Genomic DNA, 19,556 nt, shown 5'->3' with positions numbered 1-19,556 from the left:
GGTGTCCGAACACCGTTGTATCGCTAGATACGAATGCACTGGATGTCTTTTCTTTTAGGCCACGACGACTTGAGCTGACGACTCTAAGCACAATCTTACAATATTTTCACAGTAATCACTAATCGTCACCTACGGCTGCATATAAGCCTACCGCGGCTCCTGTGACCTCCGACGGATCGTTGGTCTGTCTACCTGGTGGGGGCCTACCCAAACTAAGCCTTCCGATGCACTGTGCCTTACCTACTGCCACTTTAACCTTGCAATCATCAAGTCACGCACACATGAATAGAATTAACTTTCTTAGCACATTATTACGTGCATGTACGTGATGTAGTAAAGAAAACTGAATGATATCTGGTTCTGTACTGGTGGTACTGGATGTTCCTTTAAATCTATTCCTATCAGACTAAGCTACGATTTTTTTTTCATTTGTAATAGCTTGGAGCATCCGTGCCCTAAAATGTAACATACCCGGAGTAATTGTAGCGTTTGATGAGACTATAATATACACGATAAAATCCTATCCCATAAGCACGTACCTAATGGGACGTCAGAACGCTGTTGTGACCCGAAGCGGTGTCCAAAGGGCATTGTGATGTCACGCTCCAACTTACAGGATGTCTCTTATACCAAGTCGCTGAATACATAGCGCCCTCTAGCGGAACCAACACGACCAATCCTCCCTGCACTATATTTAGAAGTTAAGAATACAGCTCGACATTGGTGCCTTACTCTGAAGCTGTAATGATAGCAAACAAGATGGAAGGAAGAGACAGTGAAGTCTGTAGTGTGCAGCAACGGCAAGCTGCACCGCGCGCACTCCGCTGTCACATCGAGTGTAGGCGGGCTGCGAGGTGCACGCGCCGGTGCAACGCTCGGGTTAAGCAATATGTTCTAATTAATAATATTTGGTGGTTTCTAGTATTCTAGCGCCTCCCTCTTCTCGTTCGTCTTGTTATTGCTTTGTTTCATACTTATACGATCAATATAACTAGTCAGGTCATAAGTATTGTCACACAGTAAAAACTTTTCTTTTAGAATGCTGGCCACAAAAAAGTTTATTGAATTCGAATTTCGAATTGTTCACGAAAATAAAAATGTATACTTTTAGAATTTTACTCATTTTTAAATATGGAGTGGACGCTTAAAGAAGGCCGTGTTGCAGTAACTGCGTTGCATCGTTGCGGTTACGCGCCAATTCAAATTTTTCCCAAACCAAAAGATTCGTTTATCGTACCATCAAACGATACAATGAAGACTCTAGTGTAGATGACAGGACAAGAAGTGGTCGCCCTCGGTCTGTTAGGACTCCAGCAGTGATAAAAGCTGTGAAGGCGCGAATTCAAAGAAATCCCAAACGTAAGCAGAAACTGTTGGCCCTTCAGATGGGGTTAAGCAGAACCACGGTGAAAAGGGTGTTAAATGAAGACTTAGGGCTTCGGGCATATCGAAGAAAAACAGGACATCGTTTGAATGCTCGTCTAATGGCCCTGAGACTGAAGAGATGCCGCGCTTTGTTGAAGCGGTACGCGGGAAAAAAATATCGGGAAATTCTTTTTTCGGATGAAAAAATTTTTACCGTAGAAGAGAGCTACAACAAACAAAATGATAAGGTGTACGCACACACTAGTCAAGAAGCGAGCAACCGTATTCCGCGTGTCCAACGAGGTCATTTTCCATCCTCGCTCATGGTATGGTTGGGAGTTTCTTATTGGTGCTTAACAGAGGTACATTTTTGTGAGAAAGGTGTAAAAACGAATGCAGTTGTGTATCAAAACACAGTCCGGACGAACCTTGTGGAACCTGTTTCTCATACCATGTTCAATAACAGGCACTGGGTATTCCAACAAGATTCGGCGCCAGCTCATAGAGCGAAGAGCACACAAGACTGGCTGGCGGCGCGTGAAATCGACTTCGTCCGGCACGAAGACTGGCCTTCCTCCAGTCCATATTTGAATCCGTTAGATTACCAGATATGGCAACACTTGGAGGAAAAGGCGTGCTCAAAGCCTCATCCCAATTTGGAGTCACTCAAGACATCTTTGATTAAGGCAGCCGCCGATATTGACATGGACCTCGTTCGTGCTGCGATAGACGACTGGCCGCGCAGATTGAAGGCCTGTATTCAAAATCACGGAGGTCATTTTGAATAAACTTTAGTGTCATAAGAATGTATGTTTTGTTACGTTTATTTTAGTATATGAATGGTTACATAATGAATAAACTTGTTTCAAATATTTTACATTAAACATGTGACAGAATTTATGACCTGACTAGGTATAACATAAAAAGTGCTTGTTAATTATAAACAGTATGGTTAACTTAAAACTCTGTTCAATCTTTTTTCGAACTTTCTCAGGTGGCCCCGTAGCCTTCATAGGAAGGAAGGACGCCTCCTACAGGGGTCGGAACCAAAAGAAAGCCCTTCTCGGGCTCCCGGCTTGACGGCGACGACTTGGTGTGGAAAGTTTAGTTGGAGGGGTTCCTGTTGCGACTTCCTCGAGTCGAACTAATCAACGTATTGCGTATTGCAGACCGACGCGCGCTCCGTGCTACATCTCACTCATACAAACAATGCGATGGACGCGACAGACATTTGGAGAGACCAGTTGAGTCGCTTTAACCGATAAGTAGAAGTGAGAAATACATAAAAGAAAAAGCAATATTAACACACCGTAGCAGCCGCTACGCCGTAGCACCGCAGCGCTATTTTTTTTTCTTTCAATTGACTACTATCCGACAGATAATAATTTTATTGAAATTAATTCACGACACTCACCATTTTAATTATATTCGAGAAAAATCATTAATGGATAGTGCGTGAGATGGCACGGGGCCTACCATCGCCCTGCTAATTTCTAACGCGAAGCAGTGAAGCGTTCCGGTTCGAAGTTTGTGACAGCCGTCATACTAACACATTGAGACTTGGATTTCAGTTCTCCAGGTGGGTGGCGCTTGAGGCAGCCCTCATATCGTGATAATATTTATGTGCTCCGGTAACCACTTAACAACAAATACGCTATGAGCTTCAATCACTGTGCCATAAATTAATATAAATAACTTATATTATTAAAAAAAATTCATCGTGCATCGAGTGGTCCACATTTTAGATTAGACACGACCTTCAGTAATGAAGAGACCGACTCAGAAGAAGATTTTCAAATTAGTATTACATTCTAATACAAACTGTACAGTGTACAGTGTGAGACATCCGAGATTATTTTAGATGACCAAGCTCAAACGAATATGGCAAAATCGCAAAGTCTCTAACGTCACGAAAATGAGGCTCGTCTCTTTCTCTACGGGGCAGAGTCCTGGACAATTAAGGCATCCGAGCGCAAGAAAATAAACGCATTTGAAATGTGGTGCTGGAGACGAATGCTCCGAATTCCGTGGACGGCCAAGAGGACAAATAAATCTATCCTGGGTCAGCTTCGCATCCGAGTCAGGCTCTCAACAATCTGTTACCAGAGGATCCTCAGCTACTTCGGTCATATTACCCGCCGACAGTCAGATAACTTGGACAAAGTGATTGTGACGGGCAAAGTAGAAGGAAAGAGACCCCGCGGCCGATTACCTAGCCGTTGGTGTGATCAAGTAACCGCTCTAACTGGGTTGCCAGTCGCAACCGCCATTCGAGCGGCTGAGGACCGGACGAGGTGGAAACAGCTCACGAGACAGGCAACGGTCAAGTTTCAGGGACACGACCTTCAGCAATGAAGAAAGCGACGAAGAAGAAGACATCTACAACGTACATGCGCCATCCAACTTGAGATATAAGTTCTAAGGTCACAGTATCACAGAAAATGGCAGGCTGGTGTTACCTACCCGCGCGGACTCACAAGAGGTTCTACTACCAGTAATTACGCAAATTATAATTTTGCGGGTTTGATTTTTATTACACGATGTTATGCACGATATAATTACACGATGTAGGTGGCAGCGGACCGGCCGCACTGGAGATCGACTGGAGAGAGATCTACGTTCAGCGGAGGACAGCGGACAGGCTGAGATGACATCATGATTAATTTTGTTTAATATTTTTATTCCGTTATTAACCTTTTTATTATTATTTTTTCAAATTTCGCATTTATATCTTTGGGAGTCTTAACGACGAAAGGATGATCATCCACCGAGCGGGTGAGATTTGCTCGGTAGACCGACGGTCCTAATGTTGTTGTTCGGAACTTGTATATATGCGCTTTATCTTGAAAATGTCGTAAGCGAGATTCAGGCATCTGTCAGTTATCTTGCGTTGTATGATGGCTACCCGCCACAATATCATTGTTAGTCATCGTGGATGACTATGATGTTTATTTTCTCCTTATATTTCATGGATAAATTGGTAAAAATACTTAACATGTGCTTCAGCGTGTCCTCATGGAGTTGAGAGCACAGCCGCCACAAGTTTAGCTTGTAGCTTGAAGTGTCATGTTGACTTGCAATCAGACACATCGATGTATAACGGTCTTGTGAATCTTAAGACTTCTGGAAGGCTTTGCAGAAGATGGAACGAATTGTTTGAGATCAGCAGAAGAAAATGATCCTTAAAAAATACTTAATGTGTCATTGAGCAGCTTCCTGTACGAGAATCCACTTTTTTATTTTATATCAATCAGCCCACCTATTGATGACCTTGAAAACTAACTTTTTAAATTATCTCATTAATAAAAACACAAGCCGTAACTGTCGCAAACAAGTACAAAGCTGTGGTCCACTCACTAAACATAGCTTCCCGTTTCATAAATACACAAACGACGCACTCCCTCCGGTACTGAATACAATATGTTATAATGTTCCTTTTACAGCTTACATCATCGCCGGCATTTGAGCTGGTTGAAAAATTACTTGAACGCGTTAGTACAGTGAAAAGCTTGCCGCGGTTGTTGCGTCGTAGTGTCGAGAGAGACGCGGACACTGCGACGCCGGCTATATCCGGACAGCCACTGCACCGACTCTACATACAATGACAGCGAGTACGAATGTACTGACTGCCACTGTCACCTACGCTGGGATCACGTACTGATCCTCCTGCTGTTTAGTCGTGATTTAAATATTTGTTCATGTATCTTGTTGTATATACATGTTGTCATTTTTGCATTGTAACACAGGTTACGGCAATAAAGAATTGTTTACGTGAACTGACGTGACTGGGGTCGATGGACGCGGTGAGGGTTCACGGTCCTCCCACATCTCGAGCAAGACATACAGACATACGATAATACTTTAATTGTTAGTTTTAGTTACCATTCAGCCTTCACAAGTGGATTCCGCTATTCTATCCGTACATACAGAACGATTCGCAGCTTCGGTTCGCGCTGCCGGTCGTAACGCGTAACGCGCGTCTATCTGCCTCGGCAGCATCAGTCTCCGCTCTAAGCGACGGACTCAGGGATAGTTTCTCACCAACAAATATTTACTGTTTTACATTTTTTGGTACTGAACATAATAGAAAAAGAATTACATTTGTTAAACTATTTAAAAAATATAGAGTCCGGTGTATTATAAATAGTGGTTACTTTTTTTGGTCGTCAGTCAGGATTCAAAGTGGTAAAATGCAATTGTACTGTCATCGCTCTTTGATACGTACACAAATTTTCACGATAATCGGACCTTTTGAGGTCGGTAGAACTAACGTTGATGTATTTTGTTACACAGATGGATACTATGCTAGATAAATATAGGTGAAACCAATAAAATAGTATTCAATATTCTACAAGATTTCTTATAAATGTTAATGTCCTGTTAAATCCGCAGGGTAGCCTGGAACACTTTCCATTTCATTTCCTTAAGTTTGCGTCAAAATTGATAACTTTCCTCACAATCATCTGCTACTTTGGACCAAGCGACCAGCAAACTGCGAAACATAACTAATAAAGTAGATAAGTAGAGCTCCGAATGAAAATTAGTATTGGAAGTTGCGGTCAACGACTTCTCTTCTAATCTTCTGTCGAACTCACCGGTCTTCGTATCACCGTAGATGGGTAATTCATCTCACAGCCTGATATTGTGTGATTTGTTGTGGCCTATGAGCTCTTGAACGTGAATGCTGCTCAGGCTTGATTCTTAGATCAATGTTTCAGTAACTCAGTAACAGAAGGGCGGCGCGGTGCCCCCGATACTACAACCGCAGCAGTCACGGGCTCGGCGTGGAGACTAAACCAGCAATGTTCATGATTGACTTCCACGGTGAAGGAATCGTGTAATAAAAATCAAATCCGCAAAATTATAATTTGCGTAATTACTGGTGGTAGGACCTCTTGTGAGCTCACACGGATAGGTACCACCGCCCTGCCTATTTCTGCCGTGAAGCAGTAATGCGTTTCGGTTTGAAGGGTGGGGCAGCCGCTGTAACAATACTGAGACTTTAGAACTTATATCTCAAGGTGGGTGGCGCGTCTACGTTGTAGATGTCTATGGGCTCCAGTAACCACTTAACACCAGGTGGGCTGTGAGCTCGTCTACCCATCTAAGCAATAAAAAAAAAAAAAAAAAAATTCACAATTGTAATAGCATGCTGTGAAATGGAGAGAGATCTCATAATCATACTGATATACACATCTGCACCGAGCTGGACTCGTGTGTGTTCGCGTGCGTGCCGTCCTGGTTCCTTACCAGACACCTTATTTTTTTTTATTCTTTCAAGTAGGTATATGAACTATTAACAATTTTTTTAGTAGGAATTGTTCCTCATCTTACAACGTTTATCGCTCAAAGATACAGTGGCGCACATCTATATTAATGTCAAAATAATAATAATAAAAAAATAATAAGAATCAATTTGTTGTGCTCATTTTTATTGTAATCTTTATTGCGCAAAAGCTAGTATAAAGTGGATGCCGGATGGGGAATCCAGAGATATCGATTGTACTGGATCACAGCTACCCCACCCTTCATATCGGAACGCATTACTATTTCTTGATAGAAGTACGGAGAGTATTGGTACCTATCTAGCATGGCGGCCTCACAAGCTCTATATGACATAACGATCAGAGCTTCGGTTGAAGCGATGTCGATCCGAGATGAAATCCGCGACGGCTTCCATTGCCACAGCGCCATCTCCGCAAACTCAACAATAGGTATGGCTTTACGAGTAAGTCGAGTGGAACACGTCACGCACCAAGTCCACTAGTAGATCAGTCACTCATCAGAAAATCTGCGAACGATATTGTTCGGTTGCCAAAAATGAAGCGTGAGGTGGCGTTTGGTGCGTGGTGTTTCACTCGACTGAGATCGTAACGCAGCGCGGATGTGGGTCAGGGGCGTGTCGCGGGTCTCGGCGGGGCGGGGGATGCGCGCCCGGGGCGGGGCGGGGGGCTTCCGCGTGCCACTCTATCTGTGAACTGTGCTCAATGCTCAAACAAAAACACGTCTAATTATAACATTGATAACACAGTTTCGCGCACTCACCTATGCTGTAACAACCGAACCGTAGGTGTAGCATCGAAAATACCACCAATAATGTCAGCAATATGTAGTTTAATGAACATACAAATGAGCCACAATGAGCTAAAAAATATGTAAAAGAATATTTGTGAATCACAAACCTGGTTTGGTAAGGCACTGCTCCGGAAACAGTACTTATATCAATTGCTGAATGTGTCGCTCATCGCTCACGGCGGTAATGGGTCGGTAACGGGAGAGCCGCACCACACAGTGCCGAGTGACCGGGGGCAGCGAAGACATCTGCAGGGAACAGTTACATTATGTAACTGGAACAAACCTTCGACTCTACATGGTAATTGCTTTAGAGTTTAATCACAATATGGTAGCGAGCTTGAAGTTCCCGTAACTGTTTACATTGTATTGTTGTCTATACTATAATATTATTATAAAGAGGAAAGATTTGTTTGTTTGTTTGTTTCGAATAGGCTCCGAAACTACTGGACCGATTTGAAAAATTCTTTTTCCATTAGAAGCCGACATTGTCCCTGATGAACATAGGCTACTTTTTTTTAAAAAAAATTTTTTTTTTGTTTGTTTCATGTGTGTTTTAATGTTTCCGAAGCGAAGCGAGGGCGGGTCGCTAGTATTAAATAAATAAATATAAATTTCAGAAATCTGAGGCAAAACTATAATTAAATTTAATGAATGCAAACTGTAAAGTAATCTTAAGTGGTTAGTTTGCAGTGTATCTGCGCTGTGGCCTGCACGACTTCGATTGCCAACACGGCGGCCAACACGCAGGAGACTCGCTGCAGAGATCTATGTCAAGGACTCACATCACCCATGGAACCGGGACATCGTTCTGAAACATGGAACAGTACAACATTTTGTTCTTAGGAATAACGACTATCCATATACAAACACCAACCAAAAATAGCCACGAGATCAATGATGCCTACGCTTTGAGTGCTCCGTAGTCATACCCAATCCCTAAAATACTTTGGGTCAGCCACAGCCCTGCGTCTTCCTTAGATATCATGACTGAAATGATGGAGAGTGTTTTCTTGCCTTGAGTCGAGAGTTGTTGAGATATTTTGTTGTAAATTCGTAAATGCGTGCCTTGTCTAATTATGTTCAAGTTTCTGAAAATCAATTACGAGCGATACATACTTAAAATCATGAAAATGTTTACGCAATCTTCACTCTTTTGTGTATTTAAGTAAGAAAGCACTTTGTTGCTACATAGCTTATGACGTCGTCATGTTGCAGGTCTGCTCGCGTGTTACAGACCAACAAGCGACACAACGGGCACGATAAGGCGAAGGAGCCGAGCTCGAGGGGGCCGAGGGGGCTGGGGGGCTGGGAGGCGGGGGAGCAGGCAGGATCCGGCCACTGTTACGGCACTGCACATTACCGGCGCTCCTTATCGAAACTTATCGAAAGAGGCACCTCACTAAACACACTCACCGTCTTCTATGAAACCTTCTATATCATACAATATCCGTAACCGTATCTTAAATATAATACATACTTTATACGGGTTTATTCAGCAGCTATATCAGCTTAATACATTTACTACGGCCGGGCGAGCATCACATTCTAAAGATATTACACGTTACGAGATATTCTCGAATCGAGATCTGCGACTAGTCTGTCTAATCAAATAATTAAATAATCAGTATGTTGTAGCTGGTATAATTTTTCGTACGTGTTTTTGTAGCAGAACAGAGTTCTCAGAACGTCTCATAATTAAATAACCAGCTCTGTCTACAAATATATAGAAGTACGTAGATAGGTTCGATGCTATCGAAGTGATTGCATTACCGGAGATCGGATGAAGAATGCGGCCGAGCCGTAATGAACCGTCACCGGCCCGGTTCCGACGCGGCACCGAGACGGCTATAAAGACTTCCATTCCAACTCAACTATTCCTTCAAGATTTTACTTCGTTCCGCTAATTGGTTTCCAGTTGAATATCAAACTGCATCAGAGCTCGGCGGCGGGGTGACGGCGGTCCGACGTAGTTCTAAACTATTGTACAAGCGCGCTCCGCTGACTCGCTCGCGCACGACGATTGTATACTATAAGTAACGCAGTACAATAGTGAGTTTAGTAATGAAGCCATGTGTATTGTGTTTATCTGTTTTTTAATTCCTAGTATTAAGAAATTATGATGACGTTCTTGTTTCGTGAACGTAAATCATCAAAGCTTCCCTTGTATGAAACAGTCCTATCGCCAAATTCGAATAGTAACCGAAAGTATTTCATTTGTTTGATGGATTAGACAGAGATTAGATTCTTCCCACCTACTCGCTGGTAGCCTGGAGGCTATTCCAGCTATATACGTCCGGACGGGTAGCTCAACCTGAGAGCATTTGGTAACACTAGCCATAGCAAGAGCAGTGCTTCGCAGAATCTACCACCGGATCAGAATCCTGACCCAATGAGAAGATCCGGCGAGAAACTCAGTTTGTTGTGTCTACGAGCTAGTTTGCAGGTCGAGCTCTGCGTCATAATCATCCAGATCGAAGAGGACGGCGACCGGTGCTTAAAGGACCTAAAAGCATCGAGAGTGGATCCGGCGATCCGACAAGACATGTTTCGGGCGAGGGCGGCTTTGGGTTCCCGTCACCTGGGTCGGATAGGTAATTAGCAGCGGCCATGTTAAGAGGATTATTGTGCCGCGCCGCTTTGTCGAAGTAGCGTTGTGACGCTATCTGAAGATACATGCGTACATACTTAAGTATCAGTTCTAAATTTAAATCGTCGTGAAGGTCCACATTCCTCATGTACTACGGGCTCCAATGGCTATCCTGCAGAAACGGTACCGGATGACCTGGAGAAAGTAAGTAGTGCCCAATGTTTGATGTCGGATTGACATTCTACATAACACACTTATTATGAAATAACTGTTTCATTTCTCACATCTCAATGGAGACCTTGGCACTTAAACCTTTTCCAATATATTAATTTTGCTATGAACTATCGCTTCGAGAAACTAAAGATAGTTATTTTTATTATCCGAAACTGATTCGTATTACTATACATTAACATCAATTTGAAACCAAGTAGAAGTACAGAACACACCATCAGGATTCAAATTACGCATCCATCTGTCCAGGAGTCGCGGTGCACGTTCATGTTTATTAACACACTATTCACTGTTGATGGGGCGAAAGGCCGCACGAGCAGGTACCGTCACCTTCGATATTTCTGTCATGAAGCAGTCCATCGTTCAGGTAGACTTGAACGCTTGTGACAGTCATTACACTATGCAATTGAGGGTTCAGTGACCATTTAAGATCAAGTCGATTGTGAGCTCGTTCACCCTTGTACGCAGAAAACAGGAAGGTATTCGATGTGGGATCGAAAATTGTCGTGACAGAAGCGCTTAGGTGAGGCTCACGAGCGGCGACGTGCAAGCTGTGAGCCGCCGACGGGCGAGGGTGTGTGCGGGTGGCGGGGGAGGCGGGGCGGGGCGGGGCGGGAAGGGAGCTGCCTCGACCGCCGCGCCGCGCGTCACTCTCGCGAGCGTCGCGGCCGCGGAACGACACGTGGCGGGCACTCCGCACGGGCGACGAGCTCGCGGTCATTTTCAGTTCAATCCACGTGTGATCTGTGTCGCCAATATTAAACTATTCACGTGAACCATTACTATTGTACTCCGCAAACTTTATGCAGTTGTTATATTTATTATAGTGATCAGCACAAAATTAAAAGATTATCAATAAAACAAAAGGAGGTACTTAATATAGTGTGGCTAGAAGCCGACGGAGAGTCGCATGAGTTGTGGCCGACGAGCCATGGTGGCTGACAAATAAATTGAAGACCTTCCTAGTGAGTGTATTCGTGATCAGTGAATCTATTCGCTTCTTGTTCATTTCGTTTAGTTTCTGCTTTAAGTACTTGTAACTGGATCCATTCAATATCTTCCTGGCTTCATGTCACAGTACTACACATTTACCCCATATAAGCCTTTTCTTTAATTCTTGATTTCTAATTTGATTTCATGAATGTTCAAATAAGCGAAAGAAATTATGAAAACCAAGGAAATTATTTAGTTGAACCTAACACTAGAACCTAAAGGTGAATTTGAACCGCATACAGCAGGGATCCTCATCGACATCTCATCCTTTGCCACTGCCTCCCCCAAATATTAGACAAATAATGTGTATATGATGCTAAGTTCCTTCGTAATGGTTAATTTCTCTGCAAAATCAATTAGTGTCAGAAGAAGTGTTAACTGCTAATCTAAATCTCGCGACAACCGAATTAGATTATTTAGGGACCTGTATGTCGTCTTTTGTCTTGAGAACAGCTATCAGATCAGCGAATCAAACTTATATACTCAGGATCTGCTCTCCGACCATCCTACAGCCATAATCAGAACTTGTTTAATTATTAGGCACTAATTCAATATGTTTTCTTCTGACTTTTCATTTTATCAACACTAAATTTTATACATTCTTAATCGTACGATAATGACATCATATCTTCTGAATTTCGTACAATTCACACAATATGTTGTTTGTATATGTAATCTAATGAAAGTCGTGCGTACCCATCGCTCAACGCGATCGTGTAGAGTTATTACTGATCTAAGCAATTTCCGATATTATGAATAAGCATAGATTATGCTCGGATTTATTAGTGTTAAGTTTTATGTACATTAAAATGCACACAAGTTCGGCATTAAGCCACCGCTTCGACACAACACGAGTGACGCCGCAAGGGGCGCCTTAAGCGTCCCATTTGGTCGATTCACGTTACACGCGGTACTTACTACTTACTACTAAAACAGAATTATGTGTTCGTGTCATTGCTCAGTTCGTATTTTAATTGCAAACTTTACTTTCTGGATGTATGTAGTAAAATGTTCGGATCTTTTCTCCATTTAAACAATTTACCCGCATAATTGTATGTAATATTTAGTAGAGCTATCAATCGTACTTTACTGATATAACACTGATTTGCGTGTATCTTGTCTGTGTGTGTTTGTTGTTGTAGGTATCGCACGTGTCAAGTAGTGTGTCGTGGGTGCTTGTGCTAGTGCATCGTGCAGAGGGCCATGTTTATACGAGTATAATGTTTCTCCATCGTTCGCATCTGAGCGGTACATATAATATTTGGAGCGGCAGCCACCTGCACTGCTACCGTTTAGAACCAGCAACCACGACGTCCTCAGGAGTTTCTGTCTCCTGTTACACGTCAACGAGAACAATAAAACATTCACTGGTCTCGCAGACCCCCACAGATCCTCATATGCTATACAAATCTTGAATTAACTTGACAAAGTAAACCTTATTTGAACACAGGTGTAATGAAGTCATATATTCTTCTCAATAGTGTCACTCTTGACAGAGTGGTCGTGATCGTCATGTAGTGTTGGAAGGGGCAGACTTGATGCGTTTCACAATGTACCGCCATCTCTCCCTGTTCGAGGCCATTCTGCTGCACTCATTTAGGGGTCCTCCCACTGCAGTTTTAATTTGGTCGGTCCATCGCACTGGTGGCCTCCCGCGCGGTCTTGTACCATCAACGCTTCCCTGTACAACGAGGCGTTCTATGGACCGGCCATCTCGTCGCGAAACGTGTCCGAAGAAATCCACCATTCGAGGCTGTACTATAGCAAATAGACGCTGCTTGATATATTTTATATTTATGTGTAATGAGAGCTCAACTCATACCTGACCATCGAATCGGTTCTGAAATAATAGGGTTTTATTCTCATAATATGATGTTATTGCTGGTCCCTGTTAGTTAGCAAGATGCAATCTATGTGTGTGTCGGTCTCCAGAAGCGTGACTAGAAGGAGGCGTTCCTCAGTTGACCAGAGCTGAAGAGTGGCTGTCGTTTGGCTCCACGCTTAATCGGCTTCATTATGCTTGGTCTCTTTTAGCGAGCCCCGCACTCTGTAAATGCCTTAAACGGCGGAACTTCGGTTCTCTCTTTTTGTACCGTATGTACTACTGGGAATGCTCTGAGGATTTGTTCGAAATGGCCCCGCTATTTTATTTGTGCCGTTGCACCGGTCTTCTCCAAAACATCGTCATACACGCTATCTGAGCCCACTGCCTTCATCTACAGTACGCTGCCAGACGCAGCGGCGGTGGGGCGTTCTGCGACCGCTATGACGTGACCTTCTTCAAACAAGGCTTGACGTGAGTTTTCACTTGTAGGCAGCGTCTTGTCTCTACTCCTGGGAATACTAAAGTCCCTGAGCTTCGATGACTACTTACTATCAGGTGGACTGTTCATTTGTCTCCATACAAGCGTAATAAAAATTCGGGAATCCCTAAAACTTCCACGAGATTGGAGCTGTGGATGCTCCCATGATGGAAGTGCCTAATCGAAAATGGGCCACAACGTGAGTATTCTATAAAGAATACTCATGTTGTGGCTCGTATTCTATAAAGAATACTCATGTTGTGGCTCATTTTCGATTCAATATTATAGAATACTTTATAGAATAGATAGATTCCGTTGTCCCTCATGGGAATCATCTCTGAACGAACCTCATATTTTCTGAAATACTGTTTGCTCACCGCATTGACTGCGCAACTTTCTTGTTGTGTTGTTGTCGAGATGGAGAAGAAACGATGGTTTCCGTGTGACCATCGCACATACACATGCAAAGTGTATTCGAAAGCACCTAAAGTACCTGACATGTTAAGCTTTGCGATTTGATATTGATTGTCTCCAATGAACAACATGATTCAACACCAGTACACCCATCAGATATCCCTGACACAGCATTAGAAGTCTGGAACTCCTTACGTAATATTGTTTTCGGTCCGACCCTCTTCTCTCGAAATAAACTTTTCAATGAAATTGGTTTGTATTCATTAATTTTAGAGAAATTTAGGTGAATCCGAGCATCAAGTTCAATTAATTTAGTGACGCTTTTCCCACGCACCACCCAACAATGAGTGCAGACAGCGGCTTAACTGCGCCCATGGACTGCGATAAGAATTACAGCCGTGTGCGCCGCACGATAGTCTGTAATGGGGGATAGAAAAAAAATCTGTAAATAAATATTTTAGCTAAGGAAACTGTTTGTTGTTGTTGGCTTCGAAAAAATAAGTGACTCAATGATGATGCCTAAAATAAATAAGTTCTAATTATTAAACTTCGTAACCTTAATAATTCCACATTTGACAGACTGAACGGCACGCTAATAACTGCCCCTGACTGCCCCTGTTACCGACTGTCTCTCGGTCAAGGTTCGATTTCCACATCGGGCAAATACTCGTGTGACGAACAGGTTTCTTCGCTCCGTGTCTGGGTATCTAATATCCGTATACTTATGTATTTATAACATATACGAGTATGTATATCAGTTACTGATTCCGTTAGTACAGGGAATCCTGGTTTGGGAGCGTGTGTGGTCCGCGTGGTGTTGTCCCCGATTATTTGTTAAGTATCCATTGAAGTGTTGAAATTCGTATGAATTTTACTTTTATGCAACAATAAACCACAAAATTCTGTTATGAACAAAAGAAGTTGGTTGATGGGTGGCCAATAGCCTTAATGAAAAAAGAACTTCTGATAGTGAAATTACTTACTACTCTGTCAAGAAAGTTCCCGGAAAAGATCAACAATACAGAAAATGGTAGTTATTCATCCAAATTTATTTGATCACCTTCAAAGTATACTCCTTCGGAAAAGACAACCTTATGCCAACGAATAACCCATCATCAAAACATTTTTTAAACTCTTGTTCTTGAATTGATTTCAGTTCTCAGCGCGAATCGATTGAAAACGGGTGTTACGAAGTGGTAATTTGAGTTAAGGAGACAGAAATAAGTCGGCTGAGGCCATATTTGTTGAATAAGGTGGTATTTGTTGAGTTTTTGTACAAAAATTCGTTCACAGTGGTGGCCTTGAGCGAAGGAGCATTATTGTGGTGAACCTAAAGGACGTAGGTCCACGTCTCGAGAATGCGACACGGACCTTTGCCTGTACGGGGCTGCTCTGTTCGCCAGACAAGCGGCGCCTCGGACAAGCTTGTAGACCAACATGTTTCTCATGCACAGCTCAACGCAGTTTACTTGAATACATGATCTTGCTCCTCTTTTTCAAAATTAGCATCGACTTTATCGACTGCTAGGGGAATAGGTCGACCAATTCTTTGCTAATCTTACCATCACTGCGTTAAATCAACAAAATGCATATTTTTTCCTTTTCCGTACAAAATATCAAAATGTATTGCATTTCTTCGTTATAGGCATACATTTTGTTAATTAAAGATTAATTAATTGTCAAGTCGTTTAATTAAAGATTCTCGTGGATACGGAAGTCGGCTTGCCGAAAACAATCTATTGCAAGTAGCGTAGATTTAATGGGACACGTCTGTCTAGTTATATTTTTTATTTTATTACTATTTAGACGAACTGATGAATTAATCGTAGCCCTGAATATGAGTATGGATTTGAAACCGTAAGATAGGTTTCTTAGTAGATATTATTGAAATATAGTGTGAGCGAATCATTTTTTTAAACAAACAATTACAACGTGTTCACGACTAAAACCGTTTATTAATTTATGTAATTATTCGTATCTGCCAGCCAGTCTCATCATACGAGACTTGTGTCAACCCGTTCGTTCCGGTATCGAGTAGAGGGATTTCGCTGTCTTCTGTGATAAATCTCGACTGGAGCCTATACATAAACAATATACCCCGGCCGCTGGCGACTCGGTTAGCCCGTTCCTTTCCTTTTGATGTCGTTCATGTATAGTAAACTCCAGATCGCGGAAACCAATTTAGCACAATGATTCCAAGAAGTGGCGCATCGGAATTAACCTCACGAAAAGTACAGCCGTCCTCTTCAAAAAGTGATCGTGATCGATGACCTCTCGACACCACTGCTAATATTTCGTCTTGAATTAGGCGTGAAAACTATTCCTGCCATCAAACTCTTTGGCAGTTGCACGCGGTGGGCCTCGAAGGCCAAGTACCTGGTCATCATCCTCGAGGATCCTGACATTCGGTCTCCACATCAAGTCAGTACGTGAACGAGCCGCGTTCCTACTCGGTTGGCTCTACCCCATGATCTGCAAGCGAAGTAAATTGTCCCTTTATAACAAGGTCACACTCTACAAAACTTACATGTGTTCCGTCATGATCTGTGCAACTTTAATATTTGCTGGCGCGACCCGTATCCACACAAACTCTGTCCAGGTCATCCAATCCCATCGTGATTCCGATCCAGTGGTAGATTCTGCGAAGTGCTAGGGCTAGTATTAGCAAATTCTCTCGGGTTGAGCCCGTGAGCTTACCTACCCGTCCGCATGAACCTTTTATTTATTTATTGCTTAGATTATTAGCTTAAGGGGTGGAGCTCACAGCCCACCTGGTGTTAAGTGATTACCGGAGCTCATAGACACAACCCGGTCGGCGGTGTATCGCGTTCCGACCCGGCAGGCTGTTTCTGGCCCCAGGGACCCGGTCGGGGTGTCCCGGAACACCAGCGGCATCGCCCGGGTGGCCTGGTATGTCCGCCGTACCGCGGAGACCGGCGTCGTTGGTCGTCGACTATCGCCTCGACAACCCGTCGGTCGGGCGTCCTCGGGTTGGCGCTGCGTCTCTGGTTGCAGTGTTGACCGCGGGAACCCCCCTACTCTGACCAGATTCTGACCCCGGACATAGATCGGACGTCGGGTGTAAGAGTGTAGGAGAGTCGCTTAGTGCGGTAGGGCCCGAAAATTCCTTGGGCCTGCGGTCTGCCCCCAACACTTGCAGATCGTCAAATCCCACATAACCCGCGCGCTACCTAGGCGCGGCAACCTCGTAGAAGGCTTGGACTCGGCACGAGAAAAAAAAAGTCCCTAGATCCATACGTCTTCAACGTAAATGCACCACCCACCTTGAGATATGAGCTCTAGGGTCTCAGTATAGTTACAACGGCTGCCCCACCCTTCAAACCAAAACGCATTAGCGCTTCATGGCAGAAATAGGCAGCGTGGTGGTATGTAGCTGTGCGGACTCACAAGATCCTGTCTAACTATAATAACTATAACCTATATAACTATAAACTGGTGACATATTATAGTTTTATATTATAGTTTATTATAGTTATACGCATATTATAGTTTTGCCGGGAACAAACCTGGGATAGCCCCTTAGGCTACTAGCGAATAGGCAGGGAAAAATTTACAATAATTTTGTCAGATGGGCCTATAAGTTGAGTTGGCTATTTAGCCTTTTTTTCACTATGTTTATTTTTTTCTGTTTTGTTACAGTATGCACATATACTTTTTACTACATTAACTGCACAAACGAGTACATACATACATACAAAGTGTGCGGTGCCCATGTGCGGTACAACCGTGCACGGTACGAGTGTATGTCGCGTGTGTGATGCTGTGGTAGAGCAGTGTGGCGGCGATGTGTGGGTGCAGTGAGAGAGAGGCGGCGTGCTGAGGGCGCGGCGGGGGGGAAGAGCGCGGGCAGGGCGGGAACGCGCCATGCGCTGACGCCATGCCGCGCCCGATATGCCGCGCCGCGCCCCGCCTCTCGCGGCACCGCTGCTGCTGCTGCTCGCGCTTGCAGGTATACCCACGCGGTGACGTCATCCTGGGCTCGCGTCCCGGCCTCGTTGCGGTACTAACACGCACACTGACGCACGCAGGGTGCGCCGGCAACCCGGACGCCAAGCGGCTCTACGACGACCTGCTTAGCAACTACAACAAGCTGGTGCGACCCGTGCTCAACGTCAGCGACGCGCTCACCGTGCGTATCAAGCTCAAGCTCAGTCAGCTCATCGACGTGGTACGAACATCTCACCCCACACAGTGCACGTACATACACCGCACACAACTGCATAATAATCATTAGCACTATTCTACTACGATTCTTTCCTGCATTCAGTTTATGTGTTATATTGCATCAAGCCTCGATTAGAGTGCTCACCGGAACTCAAAGACAGCAGAATGTGAGTACCGCCGCCAGCGTCAAGACACGCTCCCACACAACCCTTCACGGGGCGCTTTGTCACTAGTCTCGGACGTTCTCAGGACACTTTGATATGTGTTTTTGACTGTGCACGGACCGCTTTAATGATACTTATAATTGATAATGAAGACATCGAAAATATATTTCAATTGTAATTGTTCCAGAACCTCAAGAATCAAATTATGACAACGAATTTATGGGTGGAACAGGTGAGGACTCACAGTCAGAACCTTAGCAATGGTGCACACTGCACTGTGACGGGTACCACTACCTGAATGACGAGTATTGAAGTGAATGTGATAATAATTAATTTAAACCAGGGAGGGCCCTTCTACTTCGTATTACTTTTGTTGAAGCCTTAACATGATTATTGGCCTTTTGTGAACGAAACTGTTATTATAACACTGAAATGATTGGCCGCCAAGCCAGATGCCGGTGGAAGGTCGAATTACTGTTTGTCGTTTTTGAGAACCTTTTCAGTATTGATATTTTTAATTAGTTTTATACGTAATCAACGTTTGGAACAAATGTCTGTCATTAATTATTATTATTGTAGTGTGGTGTTTTCAGACTTGGTATGACTACAAGCTGTCGTGGGAGCCGCGCGAGTACGGCGGCGTCGAGATGCTGCATGTGCCCTCGGACCACATCTGGAGGCCGGACATCGTGCTCTACAACAAGTAACCGTTCTGTTCAGTATACTATTGCAGTATTGCATTGCACTACTCGGTCACTAATGCTGTGTTGTGGTGATGCTCAGCGCGGACGGGAACTTCGAGGTGACCCTGGCGACGAAAGCGACGCTCAACTACACGGGGCGCGTGGAGTGGCGTCCGCCCGCCATCTACAAGTCCTCCTGCGAGATCGACGTCGAGTACTTCCCCTTCGATCAGCAGACGTGCGTCATGAAGTTTGGTTCATGGACCTATGACGGATTCCAGGTTATTATATATAATATTTAATTCTGTACTTTTAAAAAGCAATCAATTCTCTTTTGTTTTTTAAAAAGACAAGTCATTTGTTTCCGTCCTGTCGGAATGTGTTTTTAAAAATGGATAAAAAAGAAGTTTGCGGGGTAGTAAAATATCTCTGCTTGAAAATGTTCGCTACGGAGCTGGTAAAGCAAGAGTTGATAGCAACAATAGGGGTTCATGTGGGTCGTTAGGTTAGTAGTGCGTAAAAAAATGTTTACTTGGCCCTTACAAGGCCAGATAAT

At 43.7% G+C, this 19,556-nt stretch overlaps 1 protein-coding gene across 1 annotated transcript; it reads left to right on the top strand.

Annotated features, from left to right (window-relative positions):
* Positions 1-10,896: 10,896 nt before the first annotated feature.
* nAChRa3 (nicotinic acetylcholine receptor subunit alpha 3) lies at positions 10,897-19,317 on the top strand. The gene is made up of 6 exons (XM_089729767.1): positions 10,897-11,223; positions 17,629-17,938; positions 18,018-18,157; positions 18,505-18,549; positions 18,911-19,020; positions 19,101-19,317. The coding sequence occupies exons 2-6, from the start codon at positions 17,881-17,883 to the stop codon at positions 19,300-19,302; spliced, it is 555 nt and encodes a 184-aa protein (XP_089585893.1). The 5' UTR covers positions 10,897-11,223; positions 17,629-17,880; the 3' UTR covers positions 19,303-19,317.
* The last annotated feature ends 239 nt before the right edge of the window (positions 19,318-19,556 follow it).

This window comes from Bombyx mandarina, chromosome 09 (assembly GCF_030267445.1).
Source record: "Bombyx mandarina strain Sakado chromosome 09, ASM3026744v2".
Classification (NCBI taxonomy): Eukaryota; Metazoa; Arthropoda; class Insecta; order Lepidoptera; family Bombycidae; genus Bombyx; species Bombyx mandarina.
This window is presented reverse-complemented; position numbering and strand designations above follow the sequence as displayed.